This window comes from Dryobates pubescens, chromosome 30 (genome assembly GCF_014839835.1).
Source record: "Dryobates pubescens isolate bDryPub1 chromosome 30, bDryPub1.pri, whole genome shotgun sequence".
NCBI classification, from domain to species: Eukaryota; Metazoa; Chordata; class Aves; order Piciformes; family Picidae; genus Dryobates; species Dryobates pubescens.
The window spans coordinates 3156068-3181710 of NC_071641.1; the positions used below are offsets into that span (position 1 = coordinate 3156068).

Below are 25643 nucleotides of genomic sequence, written 5' to 3' on the forward strand. Positions count from 1 at the left end.
AGTTTGAAAAGACAGGTAAACCAAACTGAAGGATAATGATACATGAGTGCATGAGTGCTGGCAAGCTGCCTAGGATGGCATTGGTAAATGTGATTCTGCAAGAGCTGTGGAGGTGAATGGGAACTGTCCTGTATTTAAACCATCAAGAGGATTAGCCCAAGTTCCTTGACTGCTGACAGGTACCTTGCACCTAGGCATAAGTAGGTTCTTTGTAAAAACTATAATGAAACCAAGAAAATTATTTTCATCAGATGATTTATGTAGAATAGGGAAGGGAGGAGGGGATTCTGTAGTCTTTTTACAGCTGTGAAGGGATGACTACTGAAAATGTTTAACGAGCATGGCATTTTGGTGAGTTTGCATCAGGCCTGTGAGGCATAGTTGGCACAAATCATTAAGACTGTTCCCTGTGCAAATCTAAGGGATGCAGGTTCTATGTATTTCATCAAACTTTGGAGATCATCATGACTGCAACTGTAGCAGTTACCCAGCTATGCAAAGGAAATCAACAAAAGTTTTAATTAGAGACTGAGAGATAATTGTAGGGGGCCACCTGGGCATTTTCCTAAATCATTTATCAGTCTTGCCAATGATCTACCTCTTGCTTTCATGATCTCAGATTTTATTTCACAGTCAGGAGGCAATGATATTTAATATTTGTGTTGTTAACATCTGTGTACTCTGGCACTATCAATCTGAAACAATAATTTTAAATAGACTTGCATCTAAATACAATTGTAGTGGGTTTTTTTCCCCAACAGTATCAAGCTGGCCTTTGCTTAATACTTTGTTTTAAGTATTATTCGGAAAGAGACTTCCCTGAATGGAGACATGGGAGTTGAAGCTGAGAGGCAGATGCAGGTAATGATAACAACAACAACATAATAATAAAGGTAAAGAATAAATGTCGGTGGCTTACTCCTTAGCAGTCTGGTGCTCTGCATGAACAAACGGTAAAACTGGCAGCAGTATGGTGTGCCCACAGCAGAGCCTTGAGACAGCAAGTGATTCACAAGAGTTATCACTGAATGCTGATAGTCTTTTCCCATCCAAAAAGGAGCTTGCAATGGTTTCTGCACCTGCAAGGAGTAACCTAGCAACAGCACTGAGGAAATTGTACACCAGGACTTTTTTTTTTTCCCTCAGTGCTTTTTGTTGAACATCGCAGGAGTTGTAAAACAAAGGTCACAAGCAATTTAAGCTTTACTCAGATAAATGCTTGTGTTGTAGTTTTCTGCCTAAAGGACAAATATCGGGTTAGAGTCATCCAATGGACTATCCAATTGCACTTGAGTTAAATGTGAATATCATTTCAATCTAAAATGTCCCTGCTTACTCACAGGGAAATTACTGTTAGCATTTAACTCCAGGGGTTTGTGCAGTAACAAGGACTCCCTTCTGCCTGCTCTGGCAGCTGAGGATACCCGGGGGCTTTCTGTGCAACACAGAACAGGGAAGCACAAGACACCAGCAGGCAGTGGGAGCAGACCATCGGGCTTAAAAGGTCTATGCAGTCATTCTCTTGCTATATGAACAGACTTCAGGTGAGTGCCTGCTATGTGCTTTGTTATCAGCTTCAGGGAAAATGCTTCTTTCAGGTTTTCTACATCATTCACTAGTACTGGGTTGGAAGTTTGCCCTTATTTGCCCATCTTGTGAAAGGGAGAGGGCAGCATATATCTGTGTGTTTTATGGATGGGGGAGCTGAGGCAAAGGACTAAGACCCTTTTCAGGCCCCTGAACTGGGGCTACAGGGGGAGCTGGGCCACTTTCTCAGCCCCTCCAAGCTTCTACTTTCATCATGTGGAATAGGGAAAACATTACTGTCCCTCACCAGGAGAGATGGTGATGCAGCCTAAAAAATGCATGCAGCTGTAACAAGAGGTTTTGCCCTCTGCCCATTACTAGTAGACAATCTAGTTCTAGAGCTTGGTCTAAAAGTGGAATTTTTACCATTTCTATTCAAATTTGTGTGCTTGACAAAGGGGGAAATCCTATTGTTGGTCTTTTGACTCGGTGAAAAGACTTTGTACTTAAGATTATTGGATGTTGACCTTTTTCATTGGCTTAGAGAAATATTTCTGCATGTATGTAAACAGTCATCTAAAAAGTCAGCAGTCATCAGAGAATTTTGTCTCTCTGCTCCCTTGTTTATTAAGCTAAATGTAGTTTAAGCTGGAATTTAATACCAAACAAACTAATGTGCTTAAAGTAACCTTCTATTTCCTTTGTTATGAGGGCACTTGAAGTGGCTAGAGCCATTTCCTTTCTCTGAGAAATACTTGAGTCATTTGCTGAAGAAGATTACCTGAGGACAAGGTGCTTGTTCTAGGACAACACAAGAATTTTCTAGCGAAAATCTTTCATGGCTACTAGAAAAAATGAACACTATTACATTCAAACTTATTTTTCCTCTCCTGGACTACAGGTGACGTGAGCCCTGCTCTCATGAACCCTCTCTCACAGTCACACAACATTCCCCTGGCAGAAGGAATATGCCGTACTGTATTGGACATGAATGCAGACCGTGTGATGGTCACACAGGAAGCTTTAACGGAGCAGTTAGTCAGAAATTATCCAGGTAATGTGCTCACTTCTCCCTACTTTTATAGTGACTGTGTCATCAAGCTTGAGTTTATGCTAAGGGGCAAATAATTGCTGAATGTTTACAAGCACAGCTGGCAATGTGAAAGAACATAAAATAATAGGTAACAGGTAGAACACATGAATGTCCATGCTCCTCATCAACCCATGAGAACCTGTGACATTTTCATAAAGCTTCTTTGACAGTAAGAGAGAACTGAGTGCAACAGCATGCTGCCCTGGTGAGGCCTCATCTGGAGTACTGAGTCCAGTTCTGAGCTCCCCAGCTCAAGAACAGGGAACTGCTTGAGAGAGTACAGCAAAGGGCTATGAAGAGGATTAGGGGATTTATGAAGAAAGGCTGAGGGACTTGGGGGACAGGTTAGCCTAGAGAAGAGGAAATGGGGTGGGAGGATCTCATCAGTGTTCATAGAAACTTAAAGGGTGGGTATCAGGAGGATGGGGACAGTCTTTTTTTCAGTGGTGCCCACCCAGCACAAACTTGAACATACGAAGTTCCACCTAAACATGAGGAGGAACTTCTTTACGACGAGGGTGGCAGAGCACTGAAATGGGCTGCCCAGAGACATGGTGGAGTCTCTCTGAAGTCATTCAAAGCCCACCTGGATGCCATCCAGGGCAACCTGCCCCAGGTGAACCTGCTCTGGCAGGGGTTGGCTGGGTGGGTGTGAACTAGACAATCTCCAGAGGTCCCTTCTAATCCCTACCATCCTGTGATTCTGTGAATGAATGTCCTTTCTACAGGGTGGGAAAGCACAGATGAGGTAATTATTTGGCAGAGATGGAACAGCATAAAATAGACTGTGTGTCAGATCAGACTTTGAGTCCTCCTTTCAGAGACAGGAACATAGCTGACTTTGATGGCAAAGGCACGGGGACGGAGTTAAGAGCTGGTTTTGCTATAAAAAAAATACAACTGGCCTCAAATTCATGCTTGTTTGAACAAATTGGAGCCCCTTCTTTCCTGAAAGGAAGTGACTTTAATACCTCTCTTCTGATGGGGCAGCAACCACTTTCCTTAAATACTGTGTTTTTGTTGAAATCTCAAAAGTGTTCACAGTGTCACAGTACATTAGAGGTTGGAAGGAACCTCCAGAGATCATCGAGTCCAACTCCCCTGCCAAAGGAGTATCACTTAGGGTAGTCCATACAAGAATGCATCCAGGTGGGTTTTGAAAGTCTCCAGAGAAGGAGCCTCCACAACCTCCCGGGGCAGCTTGTTCCAGTGCTCTGTCACTCTCACTGTAAAGAAATTTCTCCTCATGCTGAGGTGAAATCTTCTGTGTTCAAGCTTGAACCTGTTGTTCCTTGTCTTATTAGTACACATCACCAAAAAGAGATTGGCCCCCTCCACTTGGCACCCACCCCTCAGATACTTATACACATTGATGAGATTCCCCTCTGTTTTTTCTTCTCAAGACTAAACAGCCCCAGGGCTCTCAGTCTCTCTTTATAAGGGACATGCTCAGGTCCCCTAATCATCCTTGTGGCTCTCCATTGGATTCGCTCCAGCAGGTCTCTTGAACTGGGGAGCCCAAACATTTCCCTCAGATCGCCTGTGTGTGTGTATGTGAGACTTGCAAAGGCTCGTTATGGCCCTCTGCAGGAGGCTGTTTTGTTTGAGACTGACCTGCTGCTCTTGAGTCTTTTAAAGCTTATAGCTCTGCAAAAGTTACAGGTTGATCTGGCAGGTTTTCTCACTAGTGGGAAAAATTTTACTGCGTCCCTATAAACTGGCCCGGAACTCTACCAGGAATGTGATGTAGGCTGCATGTGCACTGAGACAATCACAGGGCAGTGTTTTAAGGTCAGCCAGAAGTAGCTCTCTCCAAGTTTGTAGTGAGAGAGCATATTTCTTGCTAAGTTTTCATTCCTGTGGGCAGCCACATCAGATGCCATTTGAATAAAAAGTTTGGAACTGTGACACATTAGGGAAAACAAATAGCTGAGACTAGTCTCAGTGAGGTAAACTTCAGTAGCAATTGTCATCTGACAGAATTACACCAGAAGCTTCAGAAAGAGTAATAAAAGCCACTGCTAAATACCTGCCAAAAGGGAAATGCTTTGAGCAAGATACCGTTCGGTTTGTACCTGGTAAAAGGTCTCTCTTGTGAGTATCATGTCCTGACACACACAAAGAGAACATCTTCCCTTATTCGAAGGAGATCATGCTAAGATCCTTAACAGTAGTGCTGCAGGGACAACCAGAAACGCAGCTGGTCTTTACCTTCTTCCTCATCGGTGAGGAACAGTCGTGGCAGAGTTAAAAAGCGGTTTTACTGATCCGTAAGACCTCCCAGAGCCCTCGACTGGTTGATGTTTCTGTGCTGCCCTCGTCTGGATGGCCCAGAAGGGTTCTCTCTGAGTCAGGGCTGTAGCCTGTGCTGGCCCCAAGATTGGGGCAGCCTTTGCCCCACATGAGGACACTGCTGCAGCGTGGGGCTGTCCCTGTTCTGCAGGGAGCACGGGACTGTGGGAGGGGAAAGTTGAATGCAGCAAAGATTACTGGCTCTGTAAGCTCAGCAAAGTGTTGATGTGTTTAAAAAAGATCCTGCCTTTTGTGTGGTGATCAAACTTTTCAAACCTTTTCTGGAATCCCATGAACTAAATACATTGGATATTTTATGTTCAGTGACTTCCACATCTGCTGTAAGAAAGTTATTTCTTTGCCAGCTCCCATTTTATTTGAAAACTTATTTCTGATTTGAAATATCTGTATCTCTGTCACAGGCACTGCACTTCCCTCCCACAAAATCTTATATAATACCCTTGGCACTCTGATTAAAGAACGGAAAATCTATCATACAGGAGAAGGATACTTCACTGTGACTCCCAACACATACTTCATCCCAAATAATACCACAGAAGACAAGAGAGAGGTCCCACTGGCGAACAGTTATTGCTGTTCATTGCCTTCCATCATTTATGTGGTAAACACTGGGTGCTGTGCAAACCTGGTGAAAGAAAATGTTTCTACAGTATCCCATTACAGATCCTGCCATTGTTTGCCTGACCAGAATATGCTTCACATAAGACATTGGCACTTAATGAACCACAAACCTAATGGAGGAGGGAGGAAAGGCTGCAGTGAATCAAAGCCTTCCATTCAAACCCAAGGTATCTCCACGTCTGATGAAAAACATTCCTGGGACACAATCAAATCCCTGACTTCTGTGAAAGAGAAACTGAAAAGCAAAAGGTTTGGCCTTGGCCTTTTCTGGAGAAGCGCTTGTAAAAAAGAAAAAATGAAGGAGTACTCCACTTTTTCAGCCCAGTTTCCTCCTAAGGAGTGGCCAGTCAGGGATGAGGATGACTTAGATAGTATTCCACGTGATATTGAACATGAAATCATCAAGCGTATTAACCCTACCCTTACAGTTGATAATTTGATTAAGCACACAATATTAATGCAGAAGTTTGAGGAGCAGAAAAAATCTACCAGTGAGGGTACCTTGGCTGAAGTGTCAATACGTCTCTCAAAGGACTATAGTCAGAAGACAGAAAGCAAACCAGCAAAACACACCAGTAAAACCAAATCAAAGAAAGAGAAGCACATTAGCAGGAGCCACAGGAAACCTCACAGCCGTGAGCTAATGTCCGAAAATGCAAAACTGGAAGAGAACCTTTCACTGCCTATCAGAAATCAACAGCCATCCGACGTAGCAGTGGAATCCCACGTCATCTATAAAAAACAAATCATGAACCCTTTTCAGGGTCTGTCATGGAGAAGACGCAGCTTTCACGCAAAGGGGTACAACGGTGCTGCTAACAGTCAGCTCAAGTCCAAGACTCGAAAGCAAGAAAGGGCTTTTCGAAGGCCACAGTCCTTGAACTCCCCAAAAACCTTTGGCTATAAACACGAAGAGCTGGCTACTGAAACGCAGGCTGATGTAACTAAGCACAATAAACTGCTCCACCCTAGTAGGTCTTCCCTCCAACTAAAGACAGACAGTTTAAGCGGAAGCTTTAGTTGTCCCCAAGGCAGTATTTTGCAAACAGATAATAAAAGCAAATGCTTTCTGGAGAGTAATCTATCTGAAGAAAACATCTACAGAAGAATAGTCAAAAATGATCTGGGGGATATTAAAAAATCCCCTCACTCCTACGCTGAGGATGAGGGTGTATGCAAAGAAGACACAGAGTTTTCATTACATCTGAAAGATGACTGCTGCAGGAGCAAAGCTGATGCTGTATGTGAGTTATTAGATCAGACAGCTGAAGAATTTAAAAATGTCTGTCTTTCAAATTATACAGCCAAGGTTAACCTGGTGAAAAAAAGTGGTGAGAAATACAGACCAAAGACTGATGAAAAGAGTGAACTTAAATATGACTGTGCCAATAACCCACAATCAGTGAAGCTGGAAAGTGAAGGATTTACTGATAACTGCCATCTTCTATACCAAAAAGCACAGGATGGTGATACCTGTAACTCATTACCCCTGGATGACAATTTTGAACCATGTCACCTGCCTCCTGGCCATGCTTTTGCAGCTATAAGAGACAGGAATACAGCTGTGCAAAAGCTGTACGTAAAAAACTTTAATACTGATCCTGCTCAGTGCAACACAACTCTAAATAAAGGTGACTCTAGAGAGCTTGTTTGTAAGGAAAGTGCTAGTTCTGCAGAATCAATAAATGGCTCAAAAGGGCACCCAAAACTAGACTTCCCAGAAGGAAGTTATTTCTGCAGTCAGATTCTTCCAACAGGTCACACAAAGGAATTAAAAACTGGTGTGAATAACTGTATGAAGGCTCCAGCTGTAGAAGATTTCTGCCAGGCTAACAAAGCTGACTCAGATGCTGACACTAATGCTGACACTTTGCAGAACTTCACCTATGAGGTGGGAGCAGTAGTAGTATGCTGTGCTTTGGGCTCACGGGCTGAAGAAGAAAGAAACTCTCTGGGGAAAGATCTCTTTTTTAAGGATGCCTGCACTGTGACATCAGGACAGAAACACTCAGAAGGGATAGAAAACCACAGCATTACAGGAGACAGTGGAATTGACTCCCCAAGGTAAGAAAACACATGTAACTATGTTTGATGTTTTATCTTCAAATTAACAGTCACAGATAGTCAGAAATATTGCTGTAAATCATAGACTCATATGATCCTAGAATACAAAGGGTTGAAAGGGACCTTTAAAAGCCATCTAGTTCGACCTCCCTGCAGTAAACAGGGACAATACCTACTAGATCAGATTGCTCAAACCCCATAAAGCCTGATCTTGAACATGTCCAAGAATGGGCCCTCCACCTTCTCCCTGGACAACCTGTTCCAGTGTTTTACCACCCTCATAGTAAAGAACTTCTTGCTAATGTCCAATCTAAATCTACCCTTCTCTAGTTTAAAATTATTACCTCTCCTCCTATTGCTACAAGCCTTTGTAAACAGGCCCTCTTCAGCCCCCTTCAGGCTATTGAAGGCTGCTCTGAGGTCTCCCTGGAGCCTTCTCCAGGCTAAAGAGCCCAAATTCCCTCAGGCTGTCTTGCCCTCTAATCGCTTTCTTGGCCTTAGTCTGGACCCATTCTATCAGATCTGTGTCCTTCTTGTGTTGAGGGCCACAGGCTAGACACAATCCTCCAGGCAAGATGTCACCAGAGCAGCAAAAGTGGCAAAATCACTTCTCTCGATCTGCTGGCCATGCTGCTTTTGATGCAGCCCAGTTCTACCATGTAATTCTGAATACTCCCCCTGAATCAGCTGTACAAATGCTGCTGCTTATATAGCTTGTGTTCAGGTGGCAAGAAAATAATCTGAGCTCTGCCTTGCAGGTGGAAATGGCCAAGCACAGAAACACCAAGGAATACGGCAATTGATAAACTCAGTGTTAAACTTGATGATTCACAAAGGCCTGTTAGCAGGCAGGTTGAGCTGAATATGACATTACAGCTGTTGTCACGGTTTCCCCAGTTGTAGGTGAAGAGTAAGAAGTGATTTATGGAGGTGTTCAACCAAAACTTAAAATGTGAGGTACCATCTGACTTACTGACAACAGACAGGAAAATGTGTACATCACTTGTGCTAGAAGCTTCTGCTTCTTTTCATAGGGTACCTATACTTGAAAAATCCCTTAATGGAAACCAAAATTGGTAGGAAACATTTTTTAACACAGTCACATGTCGGTAAGACCTACACAACTGTTAACTAAATTAACAAGAGCATAAAATGCTGTGAGGGGAAAAAAATAAATGTATTTTTAATAGCATAACAGATTGTTAAATGACTGGGGGGTTTTAAGTGTAATTGAACCATTTGAGTTCTAATTAGACACGCATGTCAAGCTGAGAAGCTAGTGTGTGAAGGAACAAATCACATACTACAGTTTTTAAGGCAATTCTGGTGGGCTGTGGTGGGGTTTTTTGGGTTTTGTTTTGGGTTCTTTTGCTTAACCAGCTTTTGGCTGTGCACGCTTTCAAGCACACTTCTAATTTACTACTTGGACATGGGCACTTGAAGTCTGTTAGACGCTCTTTAAGCAAGCTATATTTCAAAGGGTCACTTTGATTGTTTGCATTGTTGTCATCCGTGGCACCAGAAGCTAAGCCAACTCAGTTTATTTTTAGGATGTGAAGACTGATGTGTAACAATTCTGTTGTTTTAGATGGACTGAAAAGAAGATGAAGCTTCCTGCCAAATTCTGAGAGTATAAATACTAATGCAAAGAGGAGGACAAAGTAGAAGGAAAATTGCCACAAAATTCCTTGCTTCAGATAACTCTGTTCACGAATACGTGATTATCTTTTCATTGAGCTTTGTAAACTTTCCCTTAGTAACCATAGTGCAAATGTGATAAGTAACATTTGTGAGGCTGTCCTTAAACCAAAGCTGTTAGTCAAAACTTTTGACCATAGTATTCGATCGTAGTATTCTGTTGCAATCATCTTTACTTTTTACATCCTTCTGATAATAAAAATGAGAAGTAATGGATTGCATTCACACCGTTCCCATTAACCTGGAACACATTAAACTCCATTAATAAGAACTCTATCAGTTGGACAGGACTATCTTATGCTGCAATTCTTCAAAGTCCCATCAGAAAACAAAGCAAACCAAGAAGATTGACACACACCTTGCTCCACGGCTGCTACAAAAGTTTCTTGAATCCCCCGGATGTCTCACTGTGACCTGAAGAGATCTCAGCATCCTTCTGAATCTGCCTGGTGTGTTTCTACCTGGCAAACAGGATTTCATGTTTGCAAATGAGAATGTGTTGGTGTGGGAGACACCACGTAGGGTCAGTGGTATTGTTTTGAGGGAAATCCTGCCACTGGGCCCCTGCTCTGTTCCCAGTCATCCTTCCTTCAGGAATCAACATCCTGACAGCCACCAGGATTACTTTACAGCGTTTCATTTGTAAGACTAATTTTGACTTTTTACTGCTGATTTCTTCCTGTAGGTAAAAGTGTACTGCCCTCGTTTCACTTTGGTACTTTTAAATCTTACTAAGGCACTTGTTTCTACTGTTGACTGTGTTATGCTCTTTCCCTATTGAACATTTGTCTTCGGTAGTTATGGAGACAGTAGGTTGAAGTTCTCATTATCAGTTGGGAGATTTCATTTAGAAAAGGTGGCTCCGGCTGTGAAAAAAATGTGAAAAACTCTGGCAGCTGTGGTTGAGCAGAGCCCTTCAGCACTCAATCCTGTCTGCCTCAGTCCAGGGCCGGTACCAGGACTTTTCCCTCAGGCTTCTTCTTCCCTTGCTGCCCTCGGCGCCTCACGCTTCCGCTCTGTCAGCACCTTTTCCGTGTCTTTAAAAGGTTTTGCGCGCCCAGCGGGGCTACGGCGCGAGGCAATCCCCAGCGCAGACCCGCTTTGCCGCCGGCCCCGAGAACGCCACCCTTTCCCGCCCATCATGGCGGGTACCTCCCACCTGCGCCGCGGAGCTCGCCTCCCTCCTCAACGGCGCGGGGCACGCTGGGTGCTGTAGTCCGGGGAAAGGAGCGAGCCGAGGCATGCTGGGCCTTGTAGTCCGGCGGCGGAGGTGGCAAGCTATTGGCTGCCGTGCGGCGGCTGAGCAGGGCAGCTCCACCCTGCTTTACCAGGGCAGCGGGCGGGGCGTGCTTCTGTCACAGAGCGGCCGGCAGCGGCGTGGCGGCGGTGCGCGGAGATGCCTGAAGCCACCCGATTTAGCGCCAGCAGCGAGGCCGAATCGGATTCCGAGTGCCCTATGGAGACCGAGTCAGCTCAGGAGAGTAGTCGCCGGCGGCGCAAGGTACCGGGGAGGGGTCCGTGGCCTTCCGCGGGCGGCTCCGGCCCGGCCTGACCACGCGGCGTCGCCTCGTCTGCACGCTGAGGCTCGTGTCCGGCGGGTCTTTCCTTGGGCCTCTCGTCCCGCTGGCGTGAGCCGGGGTGGGTCTGCGCGGAGCGGCAGCCACGGGGCGGACCGGGCCGTCCACGTGCGTGGCGGCGGGGCCTGCTGGGAGGTCGACGGGGCTGCATGGCCGCTGGCGCCGGAGCGTGGGCCCCGCCTCGTGTCGTGACGGCCCTGCCTCCGGAGGTGGTGAGCCGGCTGGAGCAGATGTGGGGCTGTCCTCGCCGTGCTGTGGCCCAGGTTGCACTTTGGGGTGCACGCTACGGGACAAGTGTGCCGAAAATGAAGGCCCGGGTGGCTCATGCTCCGGAAAATGCCTCCGGGCGGCACCTGCGCAGCGGCTGGGTGGGATCTGTTGCTTCCTGCCAGCCCCCTCGTCAGTAACTGAGACATAAGCTTTTAGTTTTGACCGCTCTGTAGCGTCTTCTCTGTGTCGCTCGGATTCTGTCCTTTATTTAATTTATCACTGCGTTGCACTGTGCCTTACCAGAAGGAGAAAAAAGAGAAGAAATCTAAACGTCATGAGAAATCTCGGAAGAGAAAGGCTGAGACGGAGGAAAGTGAGCAGTCGGAGGATGAGGCTGATTCCCCAAAACTTAAGAAATCAAGGAGTAAAATTAAACAAAACGGTGATACGAGAGAAGAAAGCCCGGAGAACACGAGATTATCTTCCTTAAGCGTTAAATCCTCCCACAAAAAACGACACAGTAATTCTAGTGAGACGTCAAGTGGTGAGGGAGACAGCGAGCAAGAGCAGGTAAAACTAAGGACTTACTCATTGTGCTGTGTTTTGGATTTTACCCCCTGCTTTGCAGCAAGATTAAATTTAGGGCAGGTTATGCTTATTTTTAATTTTTCCCAATCAGTGGAAAGACTGCTAAAAACTTTCAGGATTGAAAGCTACACGGACTATCCCTTGTTGCTCATTTGCAAAAATTTTCAGCTATGAAAGTTCTGAAGTTCTAGGTCAGTGCACCATTGTTTCATTACTTCAATTCCACAGTATCATGCTACCGTGCAGATCGACAAGCTGCAGTGAGAGGGTGCTTTAATATGATTCATCATCGTTAGAGGTCCCTGTAATTGCCACAAATACAGTTTAAGTGGTTTCTTTGGGGTATTTTGAGTACATTTCAAGTGAAATGGGAATTACTTGGTTTTTGGCAAGTGGAAAAAGAAAAGTATTAATATGTATTTTTTATATCTTATTAAACCGTAGCTGTTCATGTAATAAGATGGTGCTTAATTATATGTCATGAGGTTTGTAAGCTTTTTAAGTCTTTCTGTAACAATGTTTTTATGATGTCTATTTCTATTTAATTCACTTTCCTTTAAAGTTAGTTGACATGAACAACTGGGTTTTTTTGAAGGGAACCACATTGTTGTACCTAAAGTTTGTTCTGAAAAGCCTTCATACCTCTGTGTGTTGCTGTTGCTTGGTGGTTGTAGGGGTTGGTTGGTTGGTTTGGGTTTTTTTTGTTTCTTGTTCCAACAGATGCTTCACAAAGCATCCAGAGTTTCCAGGGTTAGCATTCTTCCCTCCAGCTTTGTATTTTAATCACTGTGGTGTTAAAATGTATATGGAAGTAATGCATTGCTAAATGAGTAAGTTTGATGCTCTGCTTTGTAATGTTATTCTTTCAGATTCCATTTATCTGTAAATTACTGTGCTGTTTCAGTTGGGAAGTAGGCTAGCTAGTAAGCCTGCTTCTTGTGTATTATAGCATAACCTGTTAGACCAGTTGCCAATAGGCAATAATTTCAAATAGAATGTGAAAATGTCATTATAAGGATTTTGAGTTTCAATTTGGGTGTTTTGCATTTACAGAGTTATGCCACTAGACAGGAAAGGATGTTAAATTGCGGATCACTTTTAACTCACTTTGAAATGTGGTAGTATGTAAAACAAAGAAGGCTCTTTAGTTGTGATAGTGTCACTGAAAATTTGACCCTTGGGTATGACTTCAGTGCCTATGTAGTTATTTTGAATTTTCTGATGGTCATGATATTTATGTGGAATGTTACCTGATGTATTATTTTACCTAACAGGAGATGACTGAAGAACAGAAGGAGGGTGCATTCTCCAACTTCCCAATTTCCAAAGGAACTGTTCAGCTTCTTCAAGGTGAATCTCTTGGCATGTTGTGACCGCAGAAAGTAAATGATCTCTCTCCTGTGTTTTTATGCTCAGTATATTCAGTGAGTGTTGTAGATGTGCTCTGCTTGTGTGTACACAAAGACAGATGCTATACAGAGGCATTTTGATTGCCTGCTCTAAATACATCTTTGAATACAGATTTTGTTTTGTTTGCAGTATTGCCCAGCTTGGATTTTACAGTAGAATTTTAAATGATGTAATCTCAAAAAGAAAATCTCTATGCAGGGATTTTTCAATTAAAAATTATTTCAATGTGAGTAAAGGAAACACTACTTTGACACGAGTTTGTTAATCACTTAATGTGAACTTAGGGAAGAATAGAAGTGGATTTGATGTATGTTTCATTTCAAAGGAAGAGATTTTCATAGATAAATATGGCATATTACATAAATAGAGCCACAGTACTTAGGGCTTTTGTTAAAGGATAGTTAATTCATCTGTCCCAGCTTGAGAATCAAATAGACAGTTGCAGGGTGTTGACAGATGACCTGTGTAATTAAATAAATTGGTGAGGACAATAATACAGTCCTGATTCCAGAGCTGATGAAAGTTCTGCTTGGGATAACTTCCTCTGAAGAGAATGAAAGAACACTTGCAAAATGATCATATTAAGGCAGTCTGTTTAAATTGTCACAGCTCGAGGAGTGATGTATCTGTTTCCCGTGCAAGTGAAGACCTTTGACCCAGTGTATTCTGGCAAAGATGTAATTGCTCAGGCACGAACTGGAACAGGGAAAACCTTCTCTTTTGCCATTCCTTTAACTGAAAAGCTTCAGGGAGACTCACAGGAAAGAAGAAGAGGCCGTTCACCAAAGGTAACTATGCTTGGTTAGGGTGCTGATTTTGTTTTGTCTTGTGTTAGAGTGATTCATCCTTTTAACCTGCTGGAAAGGTTCTCAAGTTTCTGCAGGGATAAGCTAACCCACATTAAAGATTCTTTGGAAGTTGCATTTATTTGGCATTGCCAAATAAATACTCTCTGAACAAGACTAAAGAGCAAAACAAATCAATCCACTTGTCAATTTCTTTTTCTGTCTAGAGGGAGACCAAAGCTATAGGTATTCCACATGTTTCTCCTTAATTTTGTTCAGTCACCTTACCCATTTGGGCCCAGTGGTTATGGATGCTTGATTTTTCTCCTGGATAAGTTATGGATTAGTGACTTTTTCTGATTGATAAAAGCTGTCTTGCTTAAACACACTTCTTTAACGTTGTAAGGAGCAGCAGGTTTTAAAAATAGATTTAGTTTTCACTAGGACCATTACCAGATCTGAAGCTTCTGCTCCAGAGAATATAGATTCATTATGAGATGTCTGCATTCTGCAAGGGAATACCATCTGTTTTTTTTTTTCTGTGATGCCCTCTAAAACTAATAGACCAAAGCCTCTCTTATCCCCATCAGTAGTGGATTTTTTTGTGTGTCAGTTGATTTCATCTTGTTACTCATCCCATAGATTACCTGAAACTCATTCCACAACTAGTTCTAGCTGGTTTACTTGCGTCTGCCCATTATGTTGGCTGTCTGCCTGAGAATGTTTACTTTAGATTTGGCAGTCTTGCAGAGAAGGGAAAGCTCTTCTTTAAGGGAGTTATGAGCCTTAAAAAAGATTTCAGGCCTTACTTGATCATAGTACACCACTTTATTTTTTGTAATGTATTTTTGTGTTTAAACAAGTAACCGGATAAGGACTAAGGGGTTTGTTTTGTCAAGCCATTGATGCCAGGTTTGAGAGGATTACTGCAGTCACATATTAAACTTTTATTAGTTAATATTCCTAGTTAGTGGTTTGTCTGTCCACTGTAGTGAATCCTGTCTATTGGAAGAGAGGATGGTTCCTGTGTTGTTTCTGCAGGGATATCAGCACAGGCTCCAGAATCACACTGAACATAAGCTTTGCACACTGAACATATGTTTCTGTGAGTCACAGGGAAGGTGAGAGACGGTTGATAACTCTTACACCTTACAGGACCAAAAGGCATGTGTGAAGCACCTTTTGTTGCCCAAATCCTTCAGTCTTGTACTCCAACAGCATGTATGCTTGTAGAAGAAAACTTGTGGCTGATCTGTTCAAGACTAGTACCTTTTGTCCATCTCATTTAAGAAGCCTGTTCTAAATAACTTTGTGCTGAAGGAGATTAATGGTGTTACAAGAGACTTGTGTTTCCCTAATCTTTGCTTAGATGACTATTTAAACCAGCTTCTTTTTTTTTTTTCTTTTTTAAATGTGAGTGGTCAGACCTAAAGTAATGATAAGAAGTGTAATGGTTTCTTGGCAGAAGCTATGCTGAGGGAGCATGTATTGGTCTTTCTTTTGTCTAGGTACTAGTTCTTTGTCCAACAAGGGAGCTGGCAAACCAGGTTGCCAAAGATTTTAAAGACATCACAAGAAAGCTAACAGTAGCCTGTTTTTATGGAGGAACTCCATACAATGGACAAAGTAAGTAACATCAGTAGTAATTACAATGTTGATTGATTGATATATTTGAGGAGTGCAGCTGGGTCCTTCTGTACATATACTTTTAGCTCAAAAAATGGAGAGTTCATGGGGAATTCAGTAGCTCAGAATCTGGCTTCTTACGGTGAGAAATAACTCTCTCTTGATTATATTTTTGATGTTCCTTGTTCTTCTTGTGCTCTTTAAAGAGATTATACTGCATGTGTAAAAAGCTTGGGTTTAGGTTCCTGTAAACGTTATCTTCAGAAAATGTTTAGTCTTAGAGCTGTGTTGGGTGGCTGTGGTGTTTTGGTTTTTTTTTTAATGTGATCCCTAGAGGATCTGTAAAATGGAGAAGAATTTATTTATTATGACAGCATAATTTATTGTCCTGATGGTTGTAAACAAAGCAGATGAGAACAGGAATAACTAACCTCTTTCATTGTAATGTATCTTCACATGTTAGGGATGACTTCTTTTTTTCCCTTGCAGAACTTAGGGAAGGAAGTGATTTCAGTTAATTTGGATAGTCAGATAAATAAGGGGTTGGTGTTGTGGGTTTGTTTTATTTTTAAGTTTCTAATTAAGGTAGACAGTTTGGGACATTGGGAAGAGTAATTATTTCCAAAGTGTCTTAAAATCCAAATGTTGTTTGCCACTTTATTTACATCATGAGGAGAGGGAAGGGAGGTGGGAAATCTTTTTTGCTTTAGGAAGAGCAGTAGAACTTCTGCCTGGTCAGTTCTGGGACTCCTTTTTTCCCACTCAAGTGTTTTCCTCCTGTTCATTATTTGTTCTCACCTAGACATGTAAGGAGAGTGCTTACGAATGGTTTAAGACATTCTTTTGTTACTCATTAGCTACCCTGTGTTTCTAGTGTAGAGGATGCTCCCTAGTTCACTGCTAACTCTTCTGCTCTTTCCTGTCTTATCAGTCGATCTCATGAGAAATGGCATTGACATTTTGGTTGGGACACCTGGTCGAATCAAAGACCATCTTCAGAATGGCAAGCTGGACCTTACCAAGGTGAAACATGTTGTTCTTGATGAAGTTGATCAGATGCTGGACATGGGATTTGCTGAGCAAGTGGAAGACATTTTACGTGTGGCATACAAAAAGGGTAATCTCAAACAAATAATAACAAATAGTAATAATAATTCAGTCTGCTAAATATCAGGTGTATTTTTTCTGAAAGTTGCCAGGTGGCTTTGCTTAGAAATGATCAAATACTTACTTTTACTAGAAACGTACATGAGCAAGTGTTGTCTAAGTGGGAATCGCTTACATGACTTGCAAAGCTTGAAATCCAGTACTTGGGTGTCAAAAAGTTCTTTACAGGTCCCCATCTATAAGTTGTACTTGCACTTCTTCACCTTAAAAGGAATTAGAAGCTTTTTACCCTTTTCACTGCTTGAAAATAGACTGGCTTTTTGGTCAAAGTAACTTCTTTCTACCATTGAAAATTGATGTTTTTAGGGTATTTTTTTTCTCCAGATGTTAGTAATGCACAAATTAAAAAAGCAGAACTGCCTCCTTTAGTTTATAAAGTGATATTTGACCTCAGATTTTTTTATGAACCCATATAATCAACTTGTATACATCAGTAAGATGAAAGATAGCAAGTTGCTGAAACACCGTTCTGTGTTTTCAGATTCAGAAGACAATCCCCAGACACTACTGTTTTCTGCAACTTGCCCACATTGGGTGTATGATGTGGCTAAGAAATACATGAAGTCTAAATATGAACAGATTGACCTTATTGGGAAAAGAACTCAGAAGGCTGCTACAACAGTAGAAGTGAGTAATCTAGATAATATGGAATATTTTCAGGCCTTTTCCTTTGTGCTACAAGTGGTCATCCTATCCTAAGGTACATTAAAAGGTACAGAATGATGTTGAAAGTTGTTTTGACAGAACTGTGACAAAAATCTTGGACCCTGTACTGTCCTCTAGTGAAATGGCATAACAACTCCTGTTTTTTCTTTTCTTGCTTTAAAAATGTGATAGGACTTTTTTTTTTTAACTCTTACTGTTACTATTCACAGTATCAAAGATCGAGTCCAACCTGTCACCACAGACCTCATGACTAGACCATGGCACCAAGTGCCATGTCCAATCTCCTCTTGAACCCCTCCAGGGATGGTGACTCCACCACCTCCCTGGGCAGCACATTCCAATGACAAATGACTCGCTCAGTGAAGAACTTTCTCCTCACCTCGAGTCTAAACCTCCCCTGGCGCAGCATGAGACTGTGTCCCCTTGTTCTGGTGCTGGTTGCCTGGGAGAAGAGACCAACCCCTTCCTGGCTACAACCACCTTTAAGGTAGTTGTAGAGAGCAATGAGGTTACCCCTGAGCCTCCTCTTCTCCAGGCTAAACAATCCCAGCTCCCTCAGCCTCTCCTCACAGGGCTTGTGCTCAAGGCCTCTTACCAGCCTTGTTGCCCTGGATTCCAATGAATATTAGACCAATTGTGATGGACATTAGAGCCTTCCAGATTTTGCATGTTCTAGGAACACAAGTTACAATATTTTGCCCATCAGGAAACTCTGTATGACTCTTCAGTATTTCTGGATTTTACAGCTTCAAATGTGTTAAGAAAATTTCTTAGACTCATAGAATCACTAAGGCTGGAAAAGACATTTAAGATCATTGAGTCCAACCAATCTTGTGGTTTTATGTAAGCTAAACACTGGAATTCTTTTCCATAGCATTTGGCAATAGAGTGTCACTGGTCTCAGAGAGCTGCGGTTATTGGAGATGTCATTCAGGTCTACAGTGGCAGCCATGGGAGGACCATTGTTTTTTGTGAGACCAAAAAGGAGGCAAATGAACTGGCTCTGAATGCTTCAATCAAACAGGTATTTACTAGTCTGTATTAAGTGTCAAAACGTATCAGAGTTCTATTGATCCTATGCCGATACCAGGCCTATGCTGCAGAAATTTTAAAGGGAGACTTTCAGAGGGGATAAGTCCAGGTTTTTCCAGGCAGTCAGGTAGTTTCCAGACTGCCAAAAACCCTAACCCAAACAATAACAACAAAAAGGCTAAACTGGTTGAAAGTTTACAGCATTAAGGACTTCAGGACTAGGCTGCACTGATGAATACTGGCCTAACAGAGGATTTCTTCCTTCAGAGTTCTCAGAGATTAAATGAAGTAGTTGTGAATTATTTTTTTCTGTGAAGAGGATTGTCTTGGATTAAAAAAATGTAATTAGCCTTGATGAACTACTAGGATAACAGGTCATGGGAATGGAATAGCAGTTACTGAGCTCCAGTGCTGATGTGGATTAGTGTTGGGAGGGGGCAGTTAGAGTTTAGAGCTGTAATATAACAGGGGCTGTGTTTGTATTTTCATTAAGATATTCATTAGCTGTTATGAAGAGTTTGAATTTTTTCTGCATATGCATTTTTAATCTGCCATCTTGTGTGAATGACCTCTAGTGTACTGCTGAGGTTTGTGCTGTGGCACATTCCAGCACTGGTGGAAAAATATCTCATTGATGCAGTGGTGCAGTGCTAATGATGTGTAGTGACACCGGCACTGCATGCTTGCTTTTGGCAGTGGTACCACAGTGACTACTTTTTCTGTCTGTGTTTTCACTAAGAAGATGAATTAAGTTATGGCTAGAAAGCAGTAGAGCATTATGTTCTCAGGGAGATAAGCTTTTTCATCAGCCACCACTGTGACAGGAGTGCTTCTCATCCACTCTTAGATGACCTCAGTAACAGTTAAATGTGAGTATGGAGCTAAGTTTTTCCACATGGTGGTGGTATTAGTGATACTGAATCTTTTGTAGGCAAGGCAGAACTGATCTTGGCAAGTAAGAGAAGGAAATTAATTAGCTGTTTCTGGTTTTGCCTGTTAATGCTTGCTAACAGAATATATGCCTATTCCACTTATCATCTGACACTAGTCTAAAACTGACTCAAAAAAGAGTTTTGAACATTGTGAAGAAGATTTTTGAGCATTGTTTTAGTATTTTTTCAAATTGTTCTCTCTTTACCTGCAAAATTTGGAGGAAAAAATAATTTTTGTATGTTTAGTCTTCACACTTGTTATTGCTGTGATAAAGAAGGACTTTCAGAATGTTTGTGTTAAAAAGAAAAAGAATATTTGAAGCTGTAGTTCATTGGGGATTTTTTTAGGACCACTTATACTTTAATGCTTAAGTTAGTAGTGGGAGAAATTAATATCTTCAGAGGAATTAAAAAGCAGCACTATTTGGAAAAGAGGGCTACAGGAATACTAAGAAGGTCTGAGAAAATAGTCAATAACTATTTTGAGACAGCTAGGCCTTGCATAGGTGGTGTGGGTGGCAGGTAGGGCATAATCATTTTCATAAGTCACAGTAGAGGTAGAGAGAAGAGACATGCTATGATTCTTTTTCCCTACCTTTGTTAAAGGCCTTTTAAGGTATATGAATAACAACTGTGCAGTAAATCTTTTAAGGCATCAGAAATGAAAACTGATAATTCATTTCCGGATGTGACCCTATGGTATCTATCCAATACCAAGGTACTGCACCGAAAACTGACCATAAAATGAAGCACTGTCTTTGGTTTTGATACAGTCCTGTAATTATACTGTTTTTCAGGACTGCCAGTCATTGCACGGTGACATTCCTCAGAAACAAAGAGAGATCACACTGAAAGGTTTTAGAAACGGTTCATTTAAAGTTCTAGTTGCAACAAATGTTGCTGCCCGTGGTTTAGATATTCCTGAAGTTGACCTCGTCGTACAAAGTTCACCACCAAAGGTAGGAGATTGTTATGTTGGGTATCTTGTAATAACTTGTAGTCTTGTTTTCAAGTATTGTATGCTGTCAGTTGATGGTATTCACCACAGAGTTTATCAGTGTTGTAATTAAGGACAACAGATGTCCCAATATATAGAAGTAGTTTCTTGGAGGATCTTTTCAAAGTGTGTCAATCCCTAGAATGTTTAAAGACAGTGTCTTTAAAATGCCTTCTTTGAAGGTACTGCAAAGCTTCTCCTTTCAAGGCCATGCATGATGGTTCCAAATCTGGAAGCACTGGGAAGTAAAGAAAGGTTTTTTGACAATTCCCTAAGTAGGGGTGCATATGAGGAGGAGACCTCAACAGTGAGAAGCCTGGCTGAAGTTAAGAGGGTGTAAAAGGAAGAAGATAAATTTCAGTGAATTTGCTATTAAAATCTCAATAACCATGCTCAAGTTGATGTGCAGGAGAGTGAGTGGGATTGGTATAGCAGTATACACAAAATGTTTTCTCTCATTCTCTGTGGTGGTGCCAAAACAAGACTTAATTGACCCATGCTCATGGTTCGGTTTTTAAACTGTTTTTTAGAGGGTTATGGAAAAACTTATTTGTTTGACTGTAGTGATGGAATTATTGTGTGCTGATCAAGCTTAGCTGTAATAGCATCTGTGTTAAGTGACTGCAATGAATTCATTAAATGATAATAGATAAGTCATAAAGCTATTTATTTTGAAGGATGTGGAGTCCTATATCCACCGCTCTGGACGCACGGGTAGAGCTGGACGGACTGGGATCTGTATCTGCTTTTATCAGCGAAAAGAAGAATATCAATTAAGATATGTGGAACAAAAAGCGGTAAAGTACAGCTTGCTTCTGATCATGAGTAGTCAAATGTAACTTAGCATTAGGGTAGCATGTCAAATCTTTGTGTTTTGTTCAGTAGTTCAGCTTCAGAATGTAGCTTATAAAGCACCCAGCAGAGGTTCAATTACCTTGCAGACTTTGGGTATGCTGTCGGTTATTGTGGGGCAGGAAGCACGCTGCAGAATCTCATCCTGTTCACTGGCATTTTTCAGCAAGTGCCAGTAAGGTTGTACCTGGGGAAGTGAGAAAAAGCAGGATTCAGTTAGCCCTGCCCATCTGGTCAGTGAGTTGAAAATGTGTAGCATTACTGAGAACTGTTACTTCTGGTTTTGCATTTCATGCCCTGTTTTATGTAGTTTTCTTGCCAGTGAGGGATTAAGTTGGGATGAGGTGGTTTAGTCTTGGCTCACCAAGCTCAAGACTTACATTTAGATAGGCTGTGTAACTTGTACTTAAATCTAAGTAAATCAGACTAAGACTGAATGTGTAAGGACTCTTTTCTCCCTGGAATCTGCGAAATCGTCTCTATTGATGTCAGTTTAAGGTCACTGGGTCATTTAAATTGATCTGGTACATAAAAGTCTCTTAAGTGTTACCCATTTCCTTGTAAGCTTAACCTTGTAACTTTTGCTAGCAAAAGCTGGGAATTTAAAAAGAGAAAAGAAGAAAAATGATAGATTTAAATGCTTGTCTCATTGGAGTCAAATACTGTTTCTTTAGAACAGAGTTTATTGATCTGTATTTTACTCTTTAAATTTCAGGGCATTACATTCAAGCGTGTTGGTGTTCCTACTGCAACAGATATAATAAAGGCTTCCAGCAAAGATGCCATCAGGTGCGTTTGGTGACTCAAGCCTGGTTGTATCTTCTTGTCTTCCAAGTTCAGAAGGGCTGTTTGGATTGCTCCTTGCTGTCTCTCTCGACTTCCTGCTATTAAAGACTTAGGTTGCTGTTTTCCTTCTATTCCAGACCCCAGTAATACTAGTGTATCTTTTTTTTTTTTTATTATTTTCTTCAATTATTTAGATGTCTGGATTCTGTTCCTCAAACTGCTATTGAGTATTTTAAGGAATCTGCTCGGTTCTTAATACAAGAAAAGGGACCAGTTAACGCTCTGGCAGCAGCCCTAGCCCATATTTCAGGCGCTACTTCCATTGAACAGCGTTCCCTGCTGAACTCGGACGCGGTAAGGGTCTATGGCCTAATGTTTGTCTGGAATCTGGAAAAAAACCAACACAGTTGTGTTGTTTTACTAGACAGTTATTTGTTGCCTTATGGTTTTCTTTATAGGAACAATTTAGCTGAAGTAAAAAACACTGTGGCTATCAATACTTTTACTCTCCCATAACAGTATCCACTTGAAAACTTAGCTTATAAAGTGTAAATTAGCAGGGTTCTCATGTCTGATAGATGTTCTGAAGTTCATTTCCATGACAGAATGGAGCATGCCCCATTTCTTCCCCTCTAGGGATTTGTTACCATGATACTACGCTGCTCAGAAGAAATAAACAACATGAGCTATGCTTGGCGAAGACTGCGAGAACTGCTGGGTGATGATGTTGATCGGAAGGTGAACAGAATGTGTTTCCTCAAGGGAAAAATGGTGAGCTTTTTTTGTAGCTTTGCTGCTGATTTCTTCTGGTTGTAGCCTTTTCTCAGCAACTGTTAGGGGAGAATTTAGTCTCTTTTGCCCCAGTCAAGGCTCTGTTGATAAGGATATGACTCTGATAGAAGGTGGGGCCTCACTGTTATATTAGGGCATAGACATCTCAGGGGCTCAGGGCTCTGCTTCGCTGACACACTAAGGAGGCAAGGTGGTTTAATGCAGCATATAGCATGGCTATAGTGGTGAGCAAAAGAGGTGAAAGGTACAAACTGTGCTACCTGTGCCTTAATGACAAAACAGAGAGCAAGATTTCTTAGGACAGTCAGTTCTGATCAAGCATGTCCATCATACTTCTGGTACCTGAGAAAGAAACATCAGGAAGTTAGTTTTTAGGTTGCTACTTAATGTCACAACAACTGTAGCAAAGCTCCCTGAACTAGAGTTGTTATAAACAAAAGGGCTTCCCCTCATTCTCCTTGTCTCAAAATTTGCATGCATTTTCACTAACAGGAGGATGTGTCACCAAATGTGTCCAGCGTTATTTATGGGAACACAGAGGACAAGGAATGCTTCTGTCCTGCTTTGTGGCATTTTTTTGTGTGTGTTAGGCATTATTGCTATTTTGCCCTATCTTTGTATTTTTCTGGGGTATTTCTTGTTTCTCAACATACTCTGATCTGTGTGGAGAAATGCTGTGATCTAGATCACTTAGTTCCTGTCCTGTCAACACATGCTGTTCTCGTATCCCTTATTCTGCTGTTTTATTTTTCTGGTACTTTCACATACCTAAATTGCCATGCATTCTTTGCTCATATCAAATTCCACCACAGAAGCCATACACTACAGTTTGTTGTTTTTTTTTCTGATGGAAACATTCAGGAAGTGCAAGTATTGGTGTTTTGAGTCCTATTGATGCAACTTCCAGTGTTCAAACTCTGTTAAAAACCACTTTGAAATGTAATGCTGTTTGTTCTACTACATAGTTTTGTAGGCTTTTTTTTTTCCCCAGATGCAGTCAGTTAAAAGGCTAGACTGGTATGCATTAAAGTTACTCTCTTTTTTTTAGGGTGTGTGCTTTGATATACCTGCAGCAGACCAAAAGGACATAGAGGTATGTTCACTGACATTTCTGGCTACTGCAGATGCTAGATGAAACTGGGCTGGTTTAGGCAGAAAATACTGTGTAGCCTGTATCCTGGCTTTCTTAGTGGCAAATGGACTGGCTTTGAAGGAACTGAAGAACAGAATAAGCATGCAGTGTTCCTTTACTAAAGCCACTCCCCTATCACCAAAAATCTGTAGCTTGAAACTCTTGCACTGGGAAGAGTAGTGACCAATTCACCCCTTGTTACTGCTGTTGGATTAATCTTTGTGGGCAATGAATTTTGTTCTGTTTTTTTCTGTTCCTCACTGCAACCAGAGTGAGGAACCAGAATTTCAAGCAGAATTCTCTCCATGGAAAAGTGAATTGCAGGGTTTTGCTTCACTGAATTACTGTTCCCATGCCAAAATTCCTATTCCCTTCAGGTATTTCTCCCTTAGTGTGTACCTGTGCCCTCACGCCCTATCATTTATTCACTAATAAAGCAAAACCAACGTTTGAGTCTGGATTAGAGGAGTTGAGGGGAGGGTGTGGATGTGTGATCAGTAATCATTTTAGTGGTCTTCCTTAATAAACGAAAGGTGGGGAAAGAGTTTACTGATGAGGCTGGTCTGTAAAGCTCTAAGGTAGGTTTTCATTCTCTTTAACATTATCTGAGGTATGCTTGGACAGCTGTGAAAAAATCTTGAAACCAGTGGTGAGCACTGGTTAGAAGCTTGAATCCCCTCTAATTTTGCCTTTTCAGTTGAGCTACCTCAGGAATTGCGAAATACGCTGTATTTGCAATCCTAGAATCTAATGTGCTATGTCTGCCTTTTCGGTAGGCGAGATGGGAAGACTCCAAACAGTGGCGTTTGTGCGTGGCGACGGAATTACCTGAGTTAGTGGAATCACAGCGACCGGGAGGAGGAGGTGGCGGCGGAGGAAACAGTCGAAGCTTCTCAAGCTCCAGGAACGGGCGGCGTGGTGGCTCTGGTAGAAACAGATTCAGAAGCAGAGGCCAGAAACGAAGTTTTGACAGAGCATTTGATCGTTAACTTTGACAATCCAAAGTGGAAAAAAAGGGGACTGCAGTATTTTCTATCATATTCAAATAGGCTGTTCCAGTGTGTTTGAACCACTTGGCAAAATGTCATCATTTCCCCCCCGCCCCCAGTACTACTTTGGTCATAAACAAAATCCTGTTCACTTTAAAGCACCAGAAAAATAAAACTTACTGTTTCCTTTCTTTTGTGTATTGCCATTTCAACTGTAAGACCTAAATCTTTCTTCCTGAATGTGTCACATTTGAAACTGTAGCCTGGCTCACTGTATAATGTATACATCTTAACTGCCCCTCAAAGTGTACATTTTCCAAAAAAATAAAATACTATTTTAGAAGTTCATATTCTGTTAGGGGATTTTAAAAGCATGTGTTGGGCAAAGCTGAGTGGCATCATTCAAATATGCATCCTTGGAGTAGATGTTTTTTTTAATGGTACAGAATCCTAGACCACAGAATGGTTTGGGTCAGAAGGAGCCTTTTAAAGATCACCTTCTTCTAACCCCTTGCCAAGGGCAGGGACACCTTGCACTAGACCATCCAACCTGGCCTTGAAAGCTTCTATGTGAAGGAGCATCTACAACCTCTTAGCAACCTGTTCCAGTGTGTCACCACCCTCACAGTGAAAAAACTTCCTTGTCTCTAATCTAAATCAACCCTCTATGTTTAAGACTGTTTATCCCTTGTCCTATCACTACACTCTGATAAACAGTTCCTGCCCCAGCTTTCCTGTAGGCTCCCTTTAAATACTGGAAGGCTCCAATAAGGACTTTTTGGAGCT

The 25643-nt window shown here is 41.8% G+C and overlaps 2 protein-coding genes across 2 annotated transcripts; both read left to right on the top strand.

Moving 5' to 3' along the window:
- The first annotated feature begins 340 nt into the window (after nucleotides 1-340).
- On the top strand, nucleotides 341-9246 carry STOX1 (storkhead box 1). The gene is made up of 5 exons (XM_009907158.2): nucleotides 341-351; nucleotides 798-861; nucleotides 2422-2581; nucleotides 5335-7618; nucleotides 9207-9246. Exons 1-5 carry the CDS (start codon nucleotides 341-343, stop codon nucleotides 9244-9246), a joined length of 2559 nt encoding a protein of 852 aa, XP_009905460.2.
- A 1414-nt stretch (nucleotides 9247-10660) lies between these two features.
- LOC104306166 (nucleolar RNA helicase 2) lies at nucleotides 10661-25194 on the top strand. The gene is made up of 15 exons (XM_009907117.2): nucleotides 10661-10817; nucleotides 11407-11673; nucleotides 12966-13041; nucleotides 13711-13889; nucleotides 15395-15512; nucleotides 16444-16629; nucleotides 17161-17306; nucleotides 18220-18369; nucleotides 20107-20268; nucleotides 20984-21103; nucleotides 21874-21947; nucleotides 22139-22298; nucleotides 22581-22715; nucleotides 23785-23829; nucleotides 24645-25194. Exons 1-15 carry the CDS (start codon nucleotides 10713-10715, stop codon nucleotides 24855-24857), a joined length of 2136 nt encoding a protein of 711 aa, XP_009905419.2. The 5' UTR covers nucleotides 10661-10712; the 3' UTR covers nucleotides 24858-25194.
- The last annotated feature ends 449 nt before the right edge of the window (nucleotides 25195-25643 follow it).

What these genes read in the sequence shown, in the direction of transcription:
- STOX1 (XM_009907158.2), top strand. An exon ending in GTTAGTCAGAAATTATCCAG is followed by an intron (nt 2,582 to 5,334) that starts GTAATGTGCTCA and finishes TCTCTGTCACAG; the next exon opens with GCACTGCACTTCCCTCCCAC. An exon ending in AGTGGAATTGACTCCCCAAG is followed by an intron (nt 7,619 to 9,206) that starts GTAAGAAAACAC and finishes CTGTTGTTTTAG; the next exon opens with ATGGACTGAAAAGAAGATGA.
- LOC104306166 (XM_009907117.2), top strand. Translation starts at nt 10,713, where the DNA reads ATGCCTGAAGCCACCCGATTTAGCGCCAGCAGCGAGGCCGAATCGGAT. An exon ending in GTAGTCGCCGGCGGCGCAAG is followed by an intron (nt 10,818 to 11,406) that starts GTACCGGGGAGG and finishes GTGCCTTACCAG; the next exon opens with AAGGAGAAAAAAGAGAAGAA. An exon ending in TCCAGCAAAGATGCCATCAG is followed by an intron (nt 21,948 to 22,138) that starts GTGCGTTTGGTG and finishes TCAATTATTTAG; the next exon opens with ATGTCTGGATTCTGTTCCTC.